We start from the raw sequence: 21094 nt of genomic DNA, 5'->3' as shown, positions 1-21094 counted from the left end.
CGGCGAAGTGAGAAAGGCTACAGTCAACTGTGGCAAGGAAGATACTGTGTGGGTAGCATGGCGATGAAGATACTGTGTTAGGAGGAGGGGGACGAATCCGATGGTAGGGAGGTTGGTGACGGTGGAGGCAGTGGAGACTAGCAGATCCCGACAGAGCTGGAGCAAAAGGCCGGGCTAGGGTGAGGTGGATGGGGAGGAACGAATCCGATGGTGGTGGGGAGATCTATGACAACGGATTAGGTGGAAATTAGAGAATAACAAATAAAGCTAGAAGGAAGAAGGATGGGGGACAAAGCACTGACCGACGAAGATCGATCGAAACTTTGAAGAAGACAGTGATGAGGGAGGTGAAATGGTGGCCACCGTAAAAATCCCTTGGGACGAGACAAATCGAGAGTGTGGAAAGTCGTCGGGACCAGATAAGGAAAGGACCTGCACCCTAGCACTAGCAGAGCTCTCTAAGATTGTAAGTCTATTATTAATTAAAATATATCTCTCATCTACAGTAAAAAAAAAAACTTTATGGTAAGTTCCTAAACATTAATAATTTAATAAAGCATAAACCCCAACTTGACATAAATTATTCTGATGATGATTGCTGCTTCCAATGCTTTTTATTGTTTTTTTTAAATAAAAAAAAAGTGTCCCAGGAATAGAAGCAACTTGAGATTTTTTTTTTTAGCCTCTCAAATTGCTTGCTTAATTCAAACATTCAAAGATAAAACTTCTCAATTTTCTTTTATTAACTTCCAATTTTGTTGCGTTTCCAGCCTACTTGTGGAATTCCCTACTTATATATACATAGTCCTCTTCTTTTCACCATTATTCTCTCTGTATCCCTCCTTTTGTTTGTTTCTTCTCAACCTTTTGATTAAACTCCTCCATTACCTTTTGTTTTAACTCCTCATCTTTTCAAGAACATGGCTCAATTATATAAAATGTACGAATATTTAGCTGCATTATTTTAAAAAATTTGTATTTTTTTTTAACAAACATGATATGAGTATTTGAGTTATTTTAGCGTTATTCAATCCAGTTTAAAAATTAAACAACAGTAACTTTGAATCCATTAATTTTTTGGATTCAATATTTGAATACTGTTTTAGAAGCTTAATTTTAACTCTTACTTTATTAAATATCAGTGTTTAATTTATCTCTAAGTTATTTCAGAATAATAAAACATACTTTATTCATCATATATTCAAAATCTAGGGTATCATATACAATTTTCTGTAATTAATTATAGAATGAGACATATAACAAACCATTCGCCTTCCATAAATTTATCACTCTCCTAGAAAGTGATCCATAAACAAAGTAGAATTGTCACTTTCCTTTTTCACTTTCCACCATCGGTAACACCTCCTCACCTTCCGCATTCATTACTCGTCATAAATAATCCTATAAAAAGTCTCACTATATATCCTTCCAGATGAGGTAACGTGTTCCCTCCATTTTAAAAACTCTTCTCTAAATTTATTATTAAAATAAACATTTTAATTTCTGTTAAAATAATCAAAATACTCGTTCATATTTGCCGTACAAAATACGCAAATTTTTTAGATAATATCGTCAAATGATTAATAAGTATAAGGACTCAGTTTAAAATATTTTTTAAATATAAGTGCAAGATTATAAAATATATTTTAACCTCAATATATATATATATATATATATATATGGGAAGTGGGAACAAACATGGGACAATTGTCACGTGATAAGTACAGAAGTTTGCACTAAATTAAATATCACGTGGATAGCACGAAAGGATTAATTAATATCTATCCGAGTAGGGTTTTTTTTAAAAAAAATAATATATCTACATGGATATAAAAATAGAAGAGCATCACTTACTAGCATTATAAATAGCCCCCCCTACCATCTCTATATTACTCATCCATCCTTCTTCTTATTACTCCTTCTGCAAAGTTTAATTAGCTAGGGAGAGAAATATGATTGGCATCGGCAATATTGTCGGCAATGTCATCGGAGGAATTAAGGGCACCGTGCCGGTCAAGGCGACGGTGGTCTTGATGAAGAAAAATGTCCTCGATTTCAATGACTTCGGCGCCAACGTGATCGACAACATCGGCGAGCTCCTCGGCCAGGGCATCTCCCTCCAGCTCGTCAGCGCCACCGTCGGCGACCCCAGTAAGAAAGCCCGCCCACCCTCCTCCGCCGATGCCCATGATTGGTTTATTCTATCTAATTTAAACAGGGCATGAGAAGAGGCAAAGAGGTGATCAGCTTTTTTGTTTTGTGTTTTGATGCAGATAACGGGAACCGAGGAGTGGTAGGACCACCGGCGTACTTGGAGAACTACGTGTCGATCTTGAAGGCGATCGCCGCCGGCGAGTCGAAGTACAGTTTGACGTTCCGTTGGGAGGAGAAGCAGGGGATTCCAGGGGCGATCATAGTGAAGAACCACCACTCCTCCGAGTTCTTCCTGAAGACCATCACTATAGAGAATTTCCCCGGCAAGGGAAGAATGCACTTCGTCTGCAACTCTTGGGTTTATCCGGTGGAGAAGTACAAGTACGATCGCATCTTCTTCGCCAACAGTGTGAGTAGTATATTCATTTTAACATCTACATCTACATCTACATCTACATCTACATCTACATCTCTTCTTCTTCGTCTTCGTCTTCTATTATCAGCATTTAAGACTTAGTCTTTGCGTCTAAAGCACGCGTTGATTATTCTTTCCGAGTGAATCTTTTTGACTCTCTGAGAAAAGTACAAAAGTCCAGTCAGTCATATATATATATATATATATAACATATACTCTGGCTGGTTGGTGGAGGCCAACGAGTAAATTAGAAATGCTAATGGTTATGTATATCTACTTATAAGAAGTTTCCTTTCAACTGATGACGTTTTAAATATTTGAAGATTAATCACGTATAATGGAGTTAGTTATATATACATAAAGAGAATGTCTTCTTCTTTACGCCCTTTAAATATCTTATATATATATATATATATATATATATATATATATATATACCCTAAAATCCCCTTCTTTTATTAGTGTCTATATTCTGCAAATCCTTAATGTATAATTAAAATTTGTAAATATGAAGCCAAATATGCAGGAGAACGCATGCAAGTATCAAAGTTTGAAGAGGCCGAGTAATTGACCAAATATATACATATATATATATATATATATAATAATTATTAATTTAGTGTCTTTGTTAACAAAATTTATTATTAATTATTGCAGACCTATCTAAAATCAAACACGCCAGGTCCTCTGCTACCATACAGAGAAGATGAACTTTATCACCTCAAAGGAGACTATGTCTCAGGGCAGCTGCAAGAATGGGACCGAGTATATAACTATGCATACTACAATGACCTAGGTAATCCTGATCAGAAGGCGTCACTGGCTCGACCGGTTCTCGGGGGATCTACCGAATACCCGTACCCTCGGCGTGGAAAGACCGGCCGACCGGCCTCCAAGAAAGGTATATATCATCTTCCTATAACCATTCTTATCCGAGAAGTATAACCTACTAGACCTATTATAATATATATACTGAAAAACAATTCATATCCAGTATTTTTTTTTATTGTTCAATAATTGTGAGATCTGAAATCAAAAGATGCACAAAAAGCATGACTACATCTTGATCAAAAAGTCATAATATAATACAAATTAATTTGGTTGTCTTGTGAATGGACTGACTGTCCTATCTTGCAACTTGAAAAGAAACATGTCTACTAGGACCATTTAGACTTTATTTTTATTTTTAACTAGTTTACTATACCTTAAAATTTTAAATTCCAGAGTTGTGTTTTATCACATAAGACAATAGATCTAATCATTTTATAATTGTGAGATGTGAAACCAAAAGATGCACAAAAACCATGACTACATCTTGATCAAAAAGTCATAATATAACACAAATTAATTTGATTGACTTATGTATCCCTTAGGAGGACAAGATTGGCATGGACTGTCCTATCTTGCAACTTGAAAAGAAACATGGCTACTGACTCAAGTTTTGGACCAAACTAGAACTCTTAAGACTTTTTTATATTAAAAAACTAATCTACTATACTATTATATATATATATATATATATTTTATATTATGTTCAGATTAAACCATATTTTTTTGCTTAAGAACTATTAAAAGTAGATTATAGATTTATGGAAAAAATAAAAATAGATTTAATAGCACGTATTTTCAAAATATTTGAAACTACGTAAATATACCATTATTGTTTTAAATACTATTATTTTATTTTTATAGATTATCCAAGAAAATCGGATATGAATTCGTATTGGATATTTGGATATCAACGTATCGTCCGACCAACTTAACTTTGACCCTTCCCTCAAACTAATCTTGTCATAAGTTAGAAAAATCGGCAATTATTATCTAATACTGCGCCGTGTTTACTCCTTGGAGAACAGATCCCAACTCGGAGAGCCGACTTCCATTGCTGAGCTTGGACATCTACGTGCCTCGAGATGAGCGATTTGGACACCTGAAGATGGCCGACTTCCTCACCTACGCCATCAAAGCTCTGGCCCAGTCCGTTCTCCCCATCCTTGATGGAATTTTCAATGGCACCCCTAACGAATTCGACTCCTTCGAGGACATCCTTAAGCTCTACGAGGGAGGCTTCCCTGTTCCAAATATCCCCCTCCTTAACGAGCTCAGAGAAAAAATCCCTTTTGAGATGATCAAGGAACTGCTACGCACTGAAGGCAACCAACGCTTGCTCAAGCTCCCCAAGCCTCAAGTCATCCAAAGTAATTAATTAATTACTATCCATGTTTCAAGAACATAAGCATGCATTAGTAGTACACTGGTGATTTTAATTTTGTTTGAATTTGTAGAGGATGAATGGGCTTGGAGAACCGACGAAGAATTCGCGCGAGAAATGCTCGCCGGCGTGAATCCTTTGATCATCCGACGACTGGAGGAATTCCCTCCGAAGAGCAAACTTGATTCGAGCTTGTATGGCAACCAGAACAGCACAATAACAGCAGCTCAGATTGAGAAGAACTTAGGTGGTCGAACTGTTGATAAGGTATATTTCATAAACGAATTCAGTTAGCTGTAAGTGAATTGATTTGAAGTTGCTTTTATATTGCTTATATAACTTCGAATCACCCATGTTTGTGTAGGCTTTGGAGGATAAGAGACTCTTCATCTTGGATCACCATGACACCTTGATTCCATACCTGAACCGCATAAACACTACTACTTCCAACAAGATATATGCAACCAGAACCGTGCTGTTTTTGCAAGATGACTCCACTCTCAAGCCCTTGGCGATTGAGCTCAGCCTGCCACACCCGGACGGAGAACAGCATGGTGCAGTGAGCAAAGTCTTCACTCCATCTCAGACAGGGGTGGATGAATCCCTTTGGCAGTTGGCCAAGGCCTACGCCACCGTCAACGACTCCGGCGTCCACCAGCTCATCAGCCACTGGTATATATATATATATATATATATAAGTAACAGATTCCACTCATAATCTATCTCACAATTATTTGTAGATATATGATTTTTTTTAAATAAAAATTATAGGTTGAATACCCATGCGACGATGGAGCCATTCGTGATCGCGACGAACCGGCAACTGAGCCAACTCCATCCGATCTACAAGCTTCTGAGCCCGCACTACCGTGACACGATGAACATCAACGCCTTGGCTCGTCAGACATTGATCAACGCCGGCGGCATCCTCGAGTTGACGGTCTTTCCTTCTAAGTACGCCATGGAGATGTCTTCCAAGGTCTACAAGAGCTGGAACTTCATGGAACAAGGCCTTCCCGCCGATCTCATCAAAAGGTATGGACTCCATCGTCCTATATAATTAACAACACATCAAAGTGACGAAACAGAGTTTTTTTTTTTTTTTTTGGCCAAAGAGATAAGAGAGAGAGAGTATCTAAATCTGGCCTATTGCTGCAGAGGAGTCATGGTGGGGAACCCAGAACGTCCGGACGACCTTCGTCTTCTGATCGAGGACTACCCCTACGCCGTCGACGGCCTCTCAATTTGGTTCGCAATCAAGACCTGGGTCACCGACTACTGCGCGATCTACTACCCCACCGACGCCGCCGTCCAGGCCGACGTGGAGCTGCAGGCGTGGTGGAAGGAAGTGCGCGAGGTCGGGCACGGCGACAAGAAGGACGAGCCATGGTGGCCCAAGATGCAGACGGTCTCGGAGCTCACCCACACATGCAACACCATCATCTGGGTGGCCTCCGCCCTCCACGCCGCCGTCAACTTCGGCCAGTACCCCTACGCCGGCTACCTCCCCAACCGCCCCACCGTAAGCCGGCGTTTCATGCCAGAGCCCGGCACGGCCGAGTACGCTGAGCTGGAGAAGAATCCCGACAAGGTGTTCCTATCCAGCATCACGAGCCAACTACAGACCATTCTCGGCGTGTCGCTGATCGAGATCTTGTCGACGCACTCCTCGGACGAGGTCTACCTCGGGCAGAGGGATAGCCCGGAGTGGACTACGGACCAGAAGGCGTTGCAGGCGTTGGAGAAGTTCAGGACAACGTTGGGTAAGGTTGAGAATGATATTATCGAGAGGAACAAGGATGTGAGCCTCAAGAATAGGAATGGGCCGGTTAAGATGCCTTACACCTTGCTCTTTCCAACCAGTGGAGTTGGGCTCACGGGTAAGGGGATACCTAACAGTGTTTCCATTTGATTGGAATGGATGGGAAGAGGTAATTACTAGTAAGATGGAGAGGAGTCGAATAAATGAAGGTTGATGTGCTTATGTCCTTAGTTTGATTGCGGATAAATAAAATCGCCTTGCATGGCATTGCGAGAATGTATCTCTTTTCTCTTCTTGGGCATATATATATATATATATATATATATGTATGTCAATGTAGTAGTAAAGAGGTAAAGATGGAGGGAATGGAATAAAAAGGGATACATACACTTTCACCCTCTAAAACTGTGGTTCTTTTTTATTCTCATCCTCTCACTTGTTTTTTATTTTTTATTATTTTTATTTTTATTTTTTACTGAGTGACCCTTCCAAATTATTAAAAAATAGTTAAAATAGTCCTTCCATTACTTATCTGTTAAAATACTCCTCCCTCCCAAACCCATTGGGCGGCCTTTGCGCCTACTCTTCATGTTACCTCTTGTCCATCTCTCTCCTTCTGGGTTACAAAACCTTACCTTTGCACTGGAATTCTTTGTTAATAGATAACGTTTAAGCAAATGGCACTTCAATTGACAGAATTAGAGAGAGAATGAAGGGGAATTTAAGCTATTAGGTAGAAGTCCAAGCCTCTCTCTGGACCATAACTCAGCATGTCAATACTAACATCTAATTCTCTCTCCTTATCTAACAATTGAAATTCTATGATATTTCTATAAAATTGACTGAAAGTATTGATCACCCCTTTCACTTCTCAAGAATAAATCAGTCTTTTAAATTTTTTTCTCTCTTATCTGATCCATGGATCAAAACAAATTTTCTACTCCATTAAAGTAACTTCCAATCTCTTCACAAAATACACTATTTATAAGGGTAAGTTTTCTGACTAAATTATTTGAGTAGTCAAATAATATATGTAGACAAATTATTACTTAATATATTAATTAAGTTTTACAATTTAATTGCAGTGTTTAATTTCTAACTGTAAACATGAGTAAAGGATAAACTTTGAGCGTTTACAATTGAATTATATTTAAAATTTTAATTTATAATAATAGAATTAGAATATATAAATTATGTGCCCTCTATTATAATAAAATTATATTAAATTAAAAAAAAGTACTTGTAATTAAATTACAAAATCTGTTCGGTAAAGTCGCACCCCACTACCCCAGTTATAAGTTATTTGAGGAGGTCGGTGGAGAGGCGTAGCTTCGGCTCAGAAATGGCGACCATACGCAGGTTCGGCTGCGACGATCTCCTCCGCTTCGCCTCCGTAAATCTCGACCACCTCACCGAGACCGTACGCTCTCTCTCTCTCTCTCTCTCTCTCTCTCTCTTAATCTCTCTTCCACTCTTCCCCCACTTCCCCTCTCTTTCTTTTTTCTGGCCATTATTATTACTATTATTTCACTTTGACCTCTTGATTCTCTTCAAATTTTGTGACATGGTAAGCATATTTCATCTCTCTGTATACGAATCAGTTCAACATGTCGTTCTACATGACGTACCTTGCTCGCTGGCCTGACTACTTCCATGTCGCGGAGAGCCCCGGCAACCGCATCATGGGTTACAGTAAGCACTTTTTCACCTGACCCCTTTACTTCCTGCAATTTTGGATGATTACTCGTGACTGTCTGGGAGATTGAGAGGCGGCTTGCATCCAATATGTTGGAGAACAGGGAGGGTGGGTTGCCGTTATTTTTATTTCAATTCATTGCACCGCTGTGTCTTTTCAAACAGACCCTATTGGAATTTATGTGACAAGGAGCCTTACTGCCCTTTGCCTTCTTCATTTGGACTCTCTTTTTCCATCTGCCGAAATTTGTATTTGTGTGCTGCTTTCTTGAAAGCTGTTGACGCTTGAGATTGCATCGTAGTTTGATAAGCTGATAATGGCAAAAGCTTGTTTAAGAAGTTCCCTTGGAAGATGTGTCGGAGAAGATCATTAGGGAGAATTTAAGGTTCTTAGGAAAGGTTGCATATTAAGGTGTCTAATAGCATTTCATTGGGTTGATGCATTGGAGTAAGTTGTGAAGAACCTCATGAATGAAGTCTTATATAATTTCTTTCCGTTCTATATTTTAGAGCGTCTTATGGTTCGATGTCCGCTACTCGATCTGGATCGAATGCAAGAAAGCAGTCTACGCAGTCGGGGGAAAATATTCACCAGATATTCTACCGTAGACGAAAAATTACAAAACTAGGAGTGGTCGATCCGTAACTTCTTGATCTACATTTTTAGTATGTACGCCCCTTGCAGATTCTAATTGCAACTGGGATGAAAATACGTAAAAGCGGAGGTGATGGTGGAAGTGACGGGTGATGGTGATGGTGGAAGTGACGGGTGATGGTGATGATGAGGTGAGGGATGATAATGGCGATAGTGTGGATGGATTGTGGTGTTTAGGGGATAATGATGAGGGGGGAGAAGGGGTCGAGATCCCAAGGAGGAGGGGAGAACTCGACAGACGAGGGAGGTTAGAGGATCATCGACGTCGAAATGGCGCATGACTAGAGCTTAAAAGAAAGGGAAGGAAGATTAGGATAGAGAGGAAGGAAAGGGGATAAAACTCAATATTCATTCATCATGATCCTTTAGGTTGCTATTCATATCTTAAGAGGCTAACCTAACAAGCCAAAATGATAAATAATACCTCTAGAAATAATGAATTCTCGCCGACCGTATTAATAAGTTCGAGCGTGTACGAACGCGCATTTCGCGTTCGCTGTCGATGCGAACTTATGTAGGCGTTTGCACGCGGGCATTCGAACGCGAGCCTCCCACGTTAGAACGCGACGTACAGAATTCTTATTTTTCTGAAGAAAACAATTAAAACAAAATAAGAATAGACTCCCATAGGGTGTATTTATGCTCGAGACGACTCGGTGTGATCCGAATCACATCAGAGTGATTATTAGAATGGTAGGATCTAATATTCGGTAATTATTTTTTAGTTTAAACTTTACACCACACAATATAACAGTTAAACACTTAGGGAGGAGGTCTATGGAAAGAAAAGGAGAAGACAAATTACCCTTCCAACAGTAAGAAGGAAGTTTTCATACCTTCATAAAGGACCTCCCTTTTTGGTGGAAGGAGGAGATAGATCATGTAAATTCACGCTTTGTAGGTCACCCTTACGAGTTCCTTTAATTTGTAGTAAAATATTGAATTTGGGAAAAGAGTTTGTTGAAAATTAGAAATATAAAACAGAAGTGATGATCATTTTAGGGTGGTTCCACAAGTTCTACTCTTCTATGTTTCACTTTGTACAAACTTCATTGAATTTAAGATAAAATATGACAAAGGTTCCCAATTTCAATTGATTGAGATCCCACCCGAAAACCAGTCTATTAATTGGTTTTGGTGAGATATCGATCGTTCCTAATCATTATTGGAGCAAATTTGGTCGAATCAATCAATACTGCCTGCTTTGGGTTAGTGAAATAGGTCGGATCCACTTGGATCCAAACCAAAACTGAACTTGGGATATCAATTGATGATGCTCCTATGTTCCTCCAGCTTCCACATACCTTCTCTCTCTATACACTAGCAGTCCACCCTGGTGAATTCCTCCAATGCAAACCCGTTGAAGTAGACGTCTGGCAAATGCCTCTCTGATAGATGCAGCTACATCGCACTCTAATAAACTCGACTAAGTACTCACTTCGAGAGGGAGTGTGCGAGGGAGAAATAGAGAGAAAGACACTAAGAGAGAGAGAGAGAGATAGCATCAAGTTTCAACCGAAACTGGGATATTTCGTCTAAACATTTCACATTTTGGGTCTATCCAATTTGAAACTACCCCCATAACTTGGATCTGACAAAAAACAACCCTAATAATAATTTTTTAGTGTATCTTTTAAATTCTAAGCTGGATTTGACTTGAATCCAATTTATACCTAATAAATATCAACCTCATTGTTTTAAATGCTATTAGATTTTGTGTGATGCATTGAAAAATAAGATAAAGAAGATTATTTATCAAAAGTATTTCAAAATTGATACAACAAAACTAGAATCAAAACCATAAAAACTGACTAAAATGTTTTGTTTTTTCAACCAAGCCGAATTAAAACCGAAACCGAGACTTCTAACTATGAGAGAAAGGGAGAGAGAGTGCGAGACAAGGGAAAAGGAGAATTCTTTTTCTGAAGTGAGTGACAAATGAAGTGAGAGACATGGTAGAGAGATATGAGGAAGGAGAGTGTAAGAGAGTGTGAGGCGTGGCAGATAGATAGAGATAGAGAAAATAATATTTTTTAGTTCTTAAACATCATGTTGGGTAATCTATATTTTATATCTATTTTTTATTTTTTAAGGATTTTTCTTGTATTTTAAAATAATGTTTGAAACGTTTACATAATAAAAGGCTAGTTCGATATCGAAATGCTCGATAGGGATTGTTTTATTTTTGTATGGCAGATCATGGTCCTGATTCCAATCATGATACTCACAATATTGAATATGAGGAACATTTTTGGAAGAATAGATGGGCGCAATTGACATTATGCTGGCAAAAGATGGTTATATGGATTAGAGAGCAAGCATTAACATCAAATTGGTATTAACTCATCAGTGTATCTTTATGTTAAAATGCATCTATTACATCTAGGTCCTCAAAAACCCTAAACCTTAATGCATGGGCATGCTAAGCTGTCCCAGTCAAGGCATGGCATTGGCATATGTTTTCAGGCTATGCCAATGCCATGCCTTGACTTGACAATACATGTTTGATCTATTCTTATCTGTTTGGCAGCTGGTGCAAATTCTCTTTTCCTTCCTTCTGTTCTTTTACATAAGCTATCTTGGTTGGTATTGGTTAATATATTCTAGTTCACTTTTTGTTTTTATGGTTGTAAAAATTTAGATGTATGAATGTTATGTAGTTTAGGTTGTGTGTTCTGTACAGAAAAAGTGCAAGCAAAATTGTCATATGTTACAACTTACAGGACACAAGTATTACATAGTTAATGCTTTTCTAGTTTATTAACTATTTAACTCTCTCCAATAAATAAGAATTGACTTCTGATGGATGTAGTCATATTCTATCGATTGCTATATTTATCTTTTTTAACTCTAGCACCTTTATACATTTGGTTTGCTCAACTCCAAAAAGGGCCAAAGTGTCGTAGATTTCACATGTGGAGTTTGGAGGATTAGACTAGCATTGCAGCCAAGAGTTGTGCCAATAGAAAATGTGTCAAAGTTTACTTGGTATGTTGGTCATGACAATCGAGCTATTTCAGTACCCCATTTGCTTATTGGTGCTTGATCATCATATCGGGATCTAGTTGTTGCTTTATTGAGTGCATCTACCATCTATCATTTTCTATGAGAAATTGTATATGTTATATTAATATCTAGTACAAAAAGACTTCAATTTAGTACCCTAACCTAATCTAGTACTAAAAGAATTCAATCTACCACTGGCTTAGCATTGCACGTGCCGCTATACATGTTTGCCCAACCAAGGTCGGAACAACCGGTGTCTTTGATACGAGAATCCATGACATGATTAGATATGGAAATTAAATTTGCTTGTAGCATTTACCATCACTAATAGGTATGCTAAGATACCAAATGAAAAAAAAACGTAATAAATATCCTATGAGATGAGATATATCACACGCTAGATATATCACACGCTATTAATAATAATATGTGAAAAGTAGCGTGTGAAAGAAAATCGCAAACTCAAAAGTTTTTACGTTGAAAAACCTAATCAGGTAAAAAACTACGAATTTAAACTCAGATCAAAATCAATCAATAAAACTCGTAGCAGTTAACAAGATGCTTACAGATCACTCGCCGATTTCCACAGCTCAATATACCAATCATTCTTGCTTGACCCCACGATACATTACTTTTTGTGATAAGTTTCTAAACCTCAATGACTCTCGATGTTGATCCTTCTGTCTCAATGATCTTCGAGACATAGTTTTTTATATTTAATGTAGATACGTTAAGATGAAAACAATTCAACACATTCCATCTAAAGCTAAGAAATGATCTTCAATGACCTCTAAAAGATAATCTCCAAATAATTATCGATGACTTACTCTCTAAGATTAGATTAAACCATTTTATATACTTCTTAAAAATAAGATGTAATATTCCTTCAAACATTCTTCATCGATTCTCTTAGAGATAAAATAAATATTTTCATAAATATAAGGTAAATATTTTTTAGAGATAAGACATAAAGATCTCCAAACAAATTTCATGATGTAGCAGATTTTATGAAGATTCGTGACCCCGTTTGAATGCAAGTTCACCCCATTCGAACGACCTGACTCGAGTCTCTGTATCTTCCAATGGCTAAAGTGCATTCGAACGGTTAAAAATGTTTCTCTGTAAATTCGAACAGCTGCTTCGGTGCATTCGAACTTTATAGTGGACAGTTGAATGCAGAGTAGTCATTCATATACCTTTTAATATTTTTTCATACTACTCCAATTGTCACGACACCATTTGAGCATTTTAATGACGATTTTAAAATCATTTCAAACACTTTGATTTTAAAATTAATCTTCCACTTCAGTATTTTTCATCAAATATTTCATAACTTGTACATATGTTTATACATAAAATCTAAACATGATACATGAATAAAACTTATGTTTGAAACATAATTTGTTAATTATATAAGTAGAAATAAAATCTAACATGATGTATACGTAAACATACCTTTGTAAGATGAATAATTTTGATAGATAACTGAAATAAGTATTGTTTATGATAAGCATGACATAAGGAAGAACACAACTTATGATTAGCTTGGTACCATCATTTTAATAGTATGAATGATTTTAACCCTCCATTTTTTAAGTGTCAATCTGTCTCTTTTTATTGTGGTATATTCTTTAGTTCTCTATGTTTTGTTATCCATTTGCCAAGCAGTTTATTATGGTACAACTTGTTGCTTCTTCTTTCACTTGATTGCCATGTCGATATGTTTCACAATCCTACAAAGTTGAGAAATTATTTGTTGTTGGTGTTCTACATTTTTAAAATTACACGTTGAACTTTCTTTGTGTCCCAGAAAATCTGCAGAATTTACTTCTACTATTTGATTGACCTTGACTTGCTAAACATGTTGAATGGGCAAATGTATTTGTTACAGTTATGGGTAAAGTTGAAGGGCAAGGTGAATCTTGGCATGGCCATGTTACTGCAGTAACTGTTGCCCCAGAATATCGGAGACAGAAGTTAGCCAATAAACTCATGAACTTGCTGGAAGAAATTAGTGACAAGATGTAAGCTTACTGCTTGGCCATTTAACTATTGTTCATTAGAAGTTCCATTACTATTTTATGTCATCTAATATTGAAATATTAAGTTATTTACCATTGTCTTACTACCTTGAAATAGGAAATTTAATTGCTTCCTGTATCCTACTATAACATAGAGTTGCAGAATCACTAGTTTTGATTGAGATATCTAGGAGATCATGAAGGAGTAAACTGATTTAGTTGTGTTTGTATCTGATGTTGTTAACATGTGGATAACTTTTGTTTTCTCATTGGATTTTCTTCCTAGTTTCACTTCTCTTAAAAAGTTTGGATTGAATATGCTTGGGGCACATCTAAAATATTATGCTCAATAGATTTTGGAATAATGATGATTGCCATGTGTAATGTACTCATAATAAGAGAAACGACACTTCTATTTTATCCTGCTCTACTATTGCTTGTTCTATTGATATATCACTGATGTGACATATCTGTATGTCATATCTTTTCCATGCTCCGTAGAGGAGATATTATTATTATTATTATTTTAATTGTCAAAGGTTGTTTCTTTGTTATTTTTTTAAATGTCATATCTTTTCCCACTATTCTTCAATTGTTTAGGTTTTCATATTCATAATTTCTTGCATGAGTTATCTAAGAATCACTTGACTAGACATAGTTATCTAAGAAAAAAAAATTCCCACTTCATGCGAAAGTTATTTTCTTCTTTTCAAAAATTGGAACACACTCCTGTTTTCTATGGGTGCTACTAAAAACACTGTAAGAGTGTCCAATTTCTGAATATCTGCCTGAAATAACAGTTTTAGAAATGAGTGGCAGGCATGCTGGCCTGGTATTACTTCTCCAAGAGAATCCTTATTATTGAATATTTCAACATCAGATAAAAAATCTTTCCTATTGCATTTGTTATCTAGTATCTCTCTGTCTCTCTAGGATTCTGGGATTGCACCACCTGCCTCTGTGTTTTCTTATTTTCCTTGTAAGGCTTCAATTTGAAATGAATCATTTGTACAAATATCATTATATAATCTGTATTCGGTAAAAGTGTGTCTACACACATCCTATTCCGATGGCAAATTTGATTCAACATATTTTTACTTACCAATCGGATTTTTGTTGCTGTCTGTCTTCTCTGGGAGAGCTCTATAATTGTAAATTACATGATTGTCTTATCTGGCCACCATCCATTAAGACGATGATATCCTAGGGAGCTTACAAAATATGTATTAAATATTTATTTAATAGCACGATCATTGGAAGATAGCATAATCATTCATGGATCTAGAGAATAATTGGGAATAAAGGTTGCCTTACTTGTATTGACATTCTATTAGGTGATACTGCGAGGAAAGCTTGATAAGCTAAGGGCTAATGGTCCTTCAAGTTTCTCCTGTTTAGTCACTTTCAGACTCCAACAATGGCAAATTTCTTTATCATGATTCCAACTTGTATTTGATTTGCATCGACCTATACTTGCTGTCTGTCAGGCATGGGTAATTTGGAATCTTGGGTTTTGTTTGCTTTGAGTTTAGGGGTCTCTCTTGAACTGATTCAGAGACTTCTAAACTGGTTCAATAATCAACATCTTTTTATCTTTTTCATATCCAATCAGGTTTACTCTCCAAAAAATTAAGTTAAAAAAATGAGACTAACTAATTGAGTTTGGGGCTTAGCCTCAAACCAAACAAGGCCTTGCAGATTACCCACCGAAGGCCTAAGTTGGTAAAAGAGACTTTGCTTGGTTATTTCTGATCTTCTTTGGCCTATCTCATCCTCTTTTTTCCATTCTTTCCTGAGGTGCTAATATACTAGTTTCTTCTCTGGGTCATAAATTTCGTTTAGACTGCATTTTCTTTATTTGAATGGTGCAATTTGTGTGCTTTGTTGTAATTTTATTAATAATCCAAAACTTTCAACATGTTTAAATATCAAAGAGTTTATACTTGATCTTGTCTACCATGTACTTGTCCACGTTCCTTGACTTCTTTCTTTTGGCATTGCAAGTATTGAATATTTAGCCATCCATTTATATATCAATCAAGCAACTATATCATAGTTCCTCCCTGATATAAGCTATCTTCATGTTTTCAACTTATCCATTCAGTTTTATTTAGTAAGTTTAAGCACTTGGAAGTTGGTAAAGCTTTAACTGATAACCTTGAAGCATCAGACATCATTTAATGCATGGAATATCAAGAAGCATATTAATTGCTCTTACCTTTTCCTTAGTGAGATGAAATAGCACGTTAAGGCATCAAAATTTGCAGAAAAGGATTTAGATTTTGGCTCGTAAATAGCCAATATTTCTACTTATTTAGATTTTTTACTTTTCATGGTATTTAACATGCTGCTTTATCACCTAGATGCCTCATATGATCTATCGAATCAATTCATCAACAAGAATTGAATATTATAACATGGCTTCTCGATCCAGCCATAAGATTTACTCTTTTTTTGTTTCAAATAACTTATACAACATCTTGTTGCTGCCTGCTAGCAATTTTGTCATGATTCATGGTATACACTGCAGCATATTGTTGCTAACACTTGGCATAAGTTGATGTACTCACTGACTGTAGGCAAGCAGCAAAAGTCTATTGTGTAAAAGCTTGCAACTTGGACCATATATCTAACTATCCATTTTACTTGCCTCCTTCCCCTCTTTAAGACACTTAGTCCGTTCGTTTCGGGAATAACTTTTTTCTTATTTAAGAATATAACTCTTTATTTCAGAGTAACAAATTAACACTGTAATAACCACATTTTAAAATACAAATATTATTTATCAAAATTACATTTTATAACACACATTAACTCAATTACCAATTTTTCTTTGATATTTATCACATCAATCTACTTTATATCAAATCAAAGGGTACTCATGATAATTTTATAAAAAATAAAAGCACTTTTTTTTCATCTTTTTCTTCACTTTATATCACATCAAAAGTAATTATTATATTCTTATTTCAGAATACAAGTAAAAACAAGAATAGTTATTTCTGAAATAAAAATCTCATTTTAGAAATAATAAAGAGGAATATCTTTTCTAAAATTGATATTATTTCTAAAGTAAACGAGATTTTAGGACTCTCGATGACCACAAAGTAGGCAAGGAAGCATACTTTTTTCACATTGATCATTAGTTACACTTGTTAGTTTGTTTCTAGTTATTTTAGGTTATTTTTTGGTTAACTTAAATTTAATAAATCAACCAGGTTAGCAAATCATTTATAGGGGTAACCAAAGATGTAGGGGATATTCATATTAAACCCATTAAGTCAAATCAACCTTTTTGAATGGCCCTCTGTTGCAACTTTTTGTTGTTGATCACTCTAGCTAGTTCATGTTTGAAATGCTACATCATATATCAAGGTTATCTATTACTAAGTGATCAATGCATCAAATCAGCACAAATGAGCTTCAGCATACATTGAAGGAGATGGAGTAGTCGCCAATAATTCAGAGAAAGTTTTTTTTTTTTTTTTTGGTGTTATCTGAGAGTGATTAGCCTATTAGTGTTAGTTCACTTAGTAGTTTGTTCGCACAAGTACCAGATTAATATTTCATCATTTTATCCTATGGATATTAGAGTAACTCATACTTCAGCAGGCGTTGTGCATTAACCATCTTACAATTGATAGTGTTCGATTAGCTAGTCAAATAAAGAAGCTGCAAGAGGTCGCTTGGTTTGATGTCTTTAGGTGGCAAAAATTGACTTGAATTGATAATTCGATATGGTAACACAGCTTTTAAACGGATTTATATCTAGTGTATTCGAATTATAAATGTGTTGACTCGCTGGTCCCGACTATTAAATAGGCCATGTTCGTGTTTAGTATCTCAATTCAGTTAATCTGTTTATGAATTGACTCACCAACCCATTTATGACATGATAACTTATTTAAGACAAAATAACATATTTATGATACGATAATTCTTTTATGATCTGACTAACCCATTTATAACACGAAAAAACTAATTTATAAACTAAAAAAATCTATTTATTATTTGAATAAATAACTCGAATAATTCTATTTTTAACTTGAATAACTTATATGACTTGAGTAACTTGTGCTACCCAATAACTCATTTATGAGTAGTGTAACTTATTTAATAAACGAGTTGTGTTCATATTTAGATATTTCAATCCGTTAAATAAAAGAGTCATATTCGTGTTTGTATTATTATGACCTGACCCAATTGTTGCGCTTAGATCTATTCGAGGATGGTACATCTACTACTTCCAACTAGATACTAGCACAAGCAACAACCTTAAATTCATCTTTCTTTCTCACTTGAGATTGAGAAACTGTTCTTTGACATCCATTCAGTTTGTGTGGATATCAAAATACTGCATATGGATCTAGTCTGGCACTTGGAAATACTACAATTGAAATTCTTAACCAAGAAAATGATTTTCATATAATATTCTATATCAATAAATGTAGCATCTTCAATTACATCAAACCTAATGGCCTGCAAGAGCTCTACGATGTTCATATTTCCTTCGTGACAGTTTATGGTGTCAATGATCAGTCCATTCAATATTTGATTTCTCACTTTTTAATTCTTCTTCTTTAAGGTTTACATAGATGAAAAAAAGGTTATACTTTTGTGATGGATAGCATTTCTTCTAGCACAAACATGTTGAGACATTGTATCTATAAGCAGAACCAGATATATTATTTGTGCTGATGCCTTGTTAAGTTAATGAGATAAATTATTACAAAATGGTGAACTCTATAGTGGAGATGTCACATGCAGAAAATTTATCATATGGTGTATAACCATAGCTTCTGTGACAAATTGTAATTTATGTCATCCTTTGTAATTGTTTTAAGTTTTGCTATTTGATTATGCTGTAAACTCATATACTTTGTTCTCGCATTTAAAAAGCATGATCTTATTAGTCAACTACTTGGCTAGAACTAAATATAACCCATGCACCTCGCTAAATGATCCAAGGGCCTGCTACTTTATTTCTTAGCATAACTATGATATCCTTTTCTATTTCTCAGTGATCATGGGTTTACTTTCTTTTTCTTTCTAATAGTTCTTTAAATTACTTTACATTCCCATTGAATGCATTATATCCACTTTTCCATCTTCTTGTCAGAGTTTACATGTTCTCAGTCTTTGCTCTAATGATTCTGATACTGAAGTTTGAGATTAATTGAGACTGAATCTGCAGTTATCATGGATCCTCTAGGATATTGCTGTCGTGGGTGTGTGTGATGATTTCTTTCCCTCTTGCACTGAAAAAAAATAAAAAATGCTTGTCCTTTTCAGGGATAAGGCTTACTTTGTGGATCTCTTTGTCAGAGCATCCAACATGCCGGCCATAAAGATGTATGAAAAGGTATGCTTTCTGCCAACTTTACTTATTAACTTACAACTTTTCTCCTTATTGGTGTACATATGTTTAATGATGAGATGTTCAGACCAATATGCTGTGACAGATCTAGGCATCATGATTGTGCCTTGGGTTTTCGGATCGACTCTTGACATATTTTTGATACACATAGAGGATGGGTGTAAATCTACTGCCTAATAAATAGATATTTTCCGAGGTTTTGCATGGCATCTGCCGATGTTCCTACAGTGCCTGGGACCACTTACTTTATGCACACCTGAAAGTAACACTCTTTCAATCTGTCAAGAGGATTATATTATTAGAACTCAATAAAGGTCGGTAAGGTGAAGGGCCACAACCACAACTTGTGTTTAGGATACTTTTAAGAATACACTTCAGTAATGGTTGGCATCATGGTCACTTGATACTACTTCTGAGACCTGAATTGGCTTAAACCGTGGGACCAGTTAATGACTCAGAAGCTGGTGACATTTGTAATCCAGTGGGACTATTGCCAATAGTATTTCAAACTAAAAGGTTGCTATAGTGGTATTGTTAGTTCAGTCATCTTTTTCTGCAGTTGTTATGACAGGTACTGGATAGAATATCTTTTTCTTTTTCTTTTTCTAATATGCTTTTGCTTTGTATCAATTAGACTTGTCTAAAAATTTCCATTGTTATTTTCTGAGCTGTTTAACTACAGCTTGGCTATGTGGTTTATCGAAGAGTGTTACGATATTACTCTGGGGAAGAAGATGGATTAGGTAAGTTACTCCACTATCAGTTATTATGCTTGTTCTCTTCTTATGGGCCCTTATTGTTGCAGATATGAGGAAGGCGTTGTCACAGGATGTTGATAAGAAATCCATAGTACCACTCAAAAGACCGATTACACCCGATGAACTCGAGTACGATTGATCTAAATCTTCCAAGTCGCATCCATTTCTATAGTATTCTTCATATTTGCCGATATTTATAGCTTTGAACTACGAATTTGTATCGAGTTTGGCCCTCTACTTCATTGCCAAGAGAAGGAAGGCATTGAAAACAAAGTGCAACTGATATAAGCGTCCAATTGGCAATGCACTTGTGTACAATTTTTCTTGGGATATAAAAACTATTTGTGAGATCTCTTGTTCTCAAAAATATAATGACAAAAATGAGCATCATTAATTGCCTACGAGTTTTAACTTCTTGAGAAATACTTGTCGTCGGTAATAATTATATCTGATATGATAAAATGTTGAAAAATAAATAGGAAATATGTATAGTTGGGAGAGCTTTGTTCTAAGTTGGAGGTGGAAAATGGAAGAAGTGGGCCGGCCAAGATGGGAGTACTCCGATAGCTCACCCAGCTTGTGTCGGCCGCCATAGACCTCGATAGTCTGGACGGGCAGCAGCAACCCGGTCTCGTCCCCCCTCCCTCGTCGGCAGCCCTAACTCAAGCTTCCTTTGGTAAGTTGGCAGAATTCCTGTGGAGTGAGAATTGTCTTGTATTGATTAAATAGAGGAAAAGTGAAACTGATTGATATTATGCTTTTGGATTAGATATAGTTTCTAATTGGTATCTGAGTAGATAGCACTATTGTTTAAAATTTAAGGAAGGCCCATGCCCCCTTCTCTTGTTTAAGTTGACTTGTAAGTGATACAAAGGCTTGGGTTACATAATCTCGTGCTATAGAAAGAGCAAAAGTTATAATCATATTCAGTACGATATATTTTAAGTAGTTATACTTTCTTTGTTTATAGGTAACGAAATATTCTCTATTATGTTAGCAGGTGTTAGGATAAAATTAACTCAATTTTCCTTTAAGCATT

At 36.0% G+C, this 21094-nt stretch overlaps 2 protein-coding genes across 3 annotated transcripts; both read left to right on the top strand.

Moving 5' to 3' along the window:
* Positions 1 to 1892: 1892 nt before the first annotated feature.
* LOC140786311 (linoleate 9S-lipoxygenase 6-like) lies at positions 1893 to 6948 on the top strand. Its single transcript, XM_073134634.1, has 8 exons — positions 1893 to 2151; positions 2274 to 2563; positions 3227 to 3470; positions 4426 to 4767; positions 4855 to 5048; positions 5146 to 5453; positions 5553 to 5816; positions 5940 to 6948. Exons 1-8 carry the CDS (start codon positions 1953 to 1955, stop codon positions 6691 to 6693), a joined length of 2595 nt encoding a protein of 864 aa, XP_072990735.1. The 5' UTR covers positions 1893 to 1952; the 3' UTR covers positions 6694 to 6948.
* Positions 6949 to 7827: 879 nt separating this feature from the next.
* On the top strand, positions 7828 to 20405 carry LOC140787110 (N-terminal acetyltransferase B complex catalytic subunit NAA20). Of its 2 annotated transcripts, XM_073135881.1 has the most exons (6): positions 7828 to 7963; positions 8145 to 8235; positions 13791 to 13923; positions 19213 to 19282; positions 19980 to 20040; positions 20103 to 20405. In XM_073135881.1, exons 1-6 carry the CDS (start codon positions 7886 to 7888, stop codon positions 20192 to 20194), a joined length of 525 nt encoding a protein of 174 aa, XP_072991982.1. In that variant the 5' UTR covers positions 7828 to 7885; the 3' UTR covers positions 20195 to 20405. The 2 variants fall into 2 exon arrangements, with proteins under 2 accessions (XP_072991982.1, XP_072991981.1); XM_073135880.1 differs by lacking the exons at positions 19980 to 20040; positions 20103 to 20405 and having other exon boundaries at positions 19213 to 19868.
* The last annotated feature ends 689 nt before the right edge of the window (positions 20406 to 21094 follow it).

Source organism: Typha latifolia, chromosome 4 (assembly GCF_019914945.1).
Source record: "Typha latifolia isolate L0001 chromosome 4, TyphaL0001v2, whole genome shotgun sequence".
Taxonomy (NCBI): Eukaryota; Viridiplantae; Streptophyta; class Magnoliopsida; order Poales; family Typhaceae; genus Typha; species Typha latifolia.
Note: the sequence above shows the minus strand (reverse complement) of the source record. Positions and strands in the feature narration are given on the sequence as shown.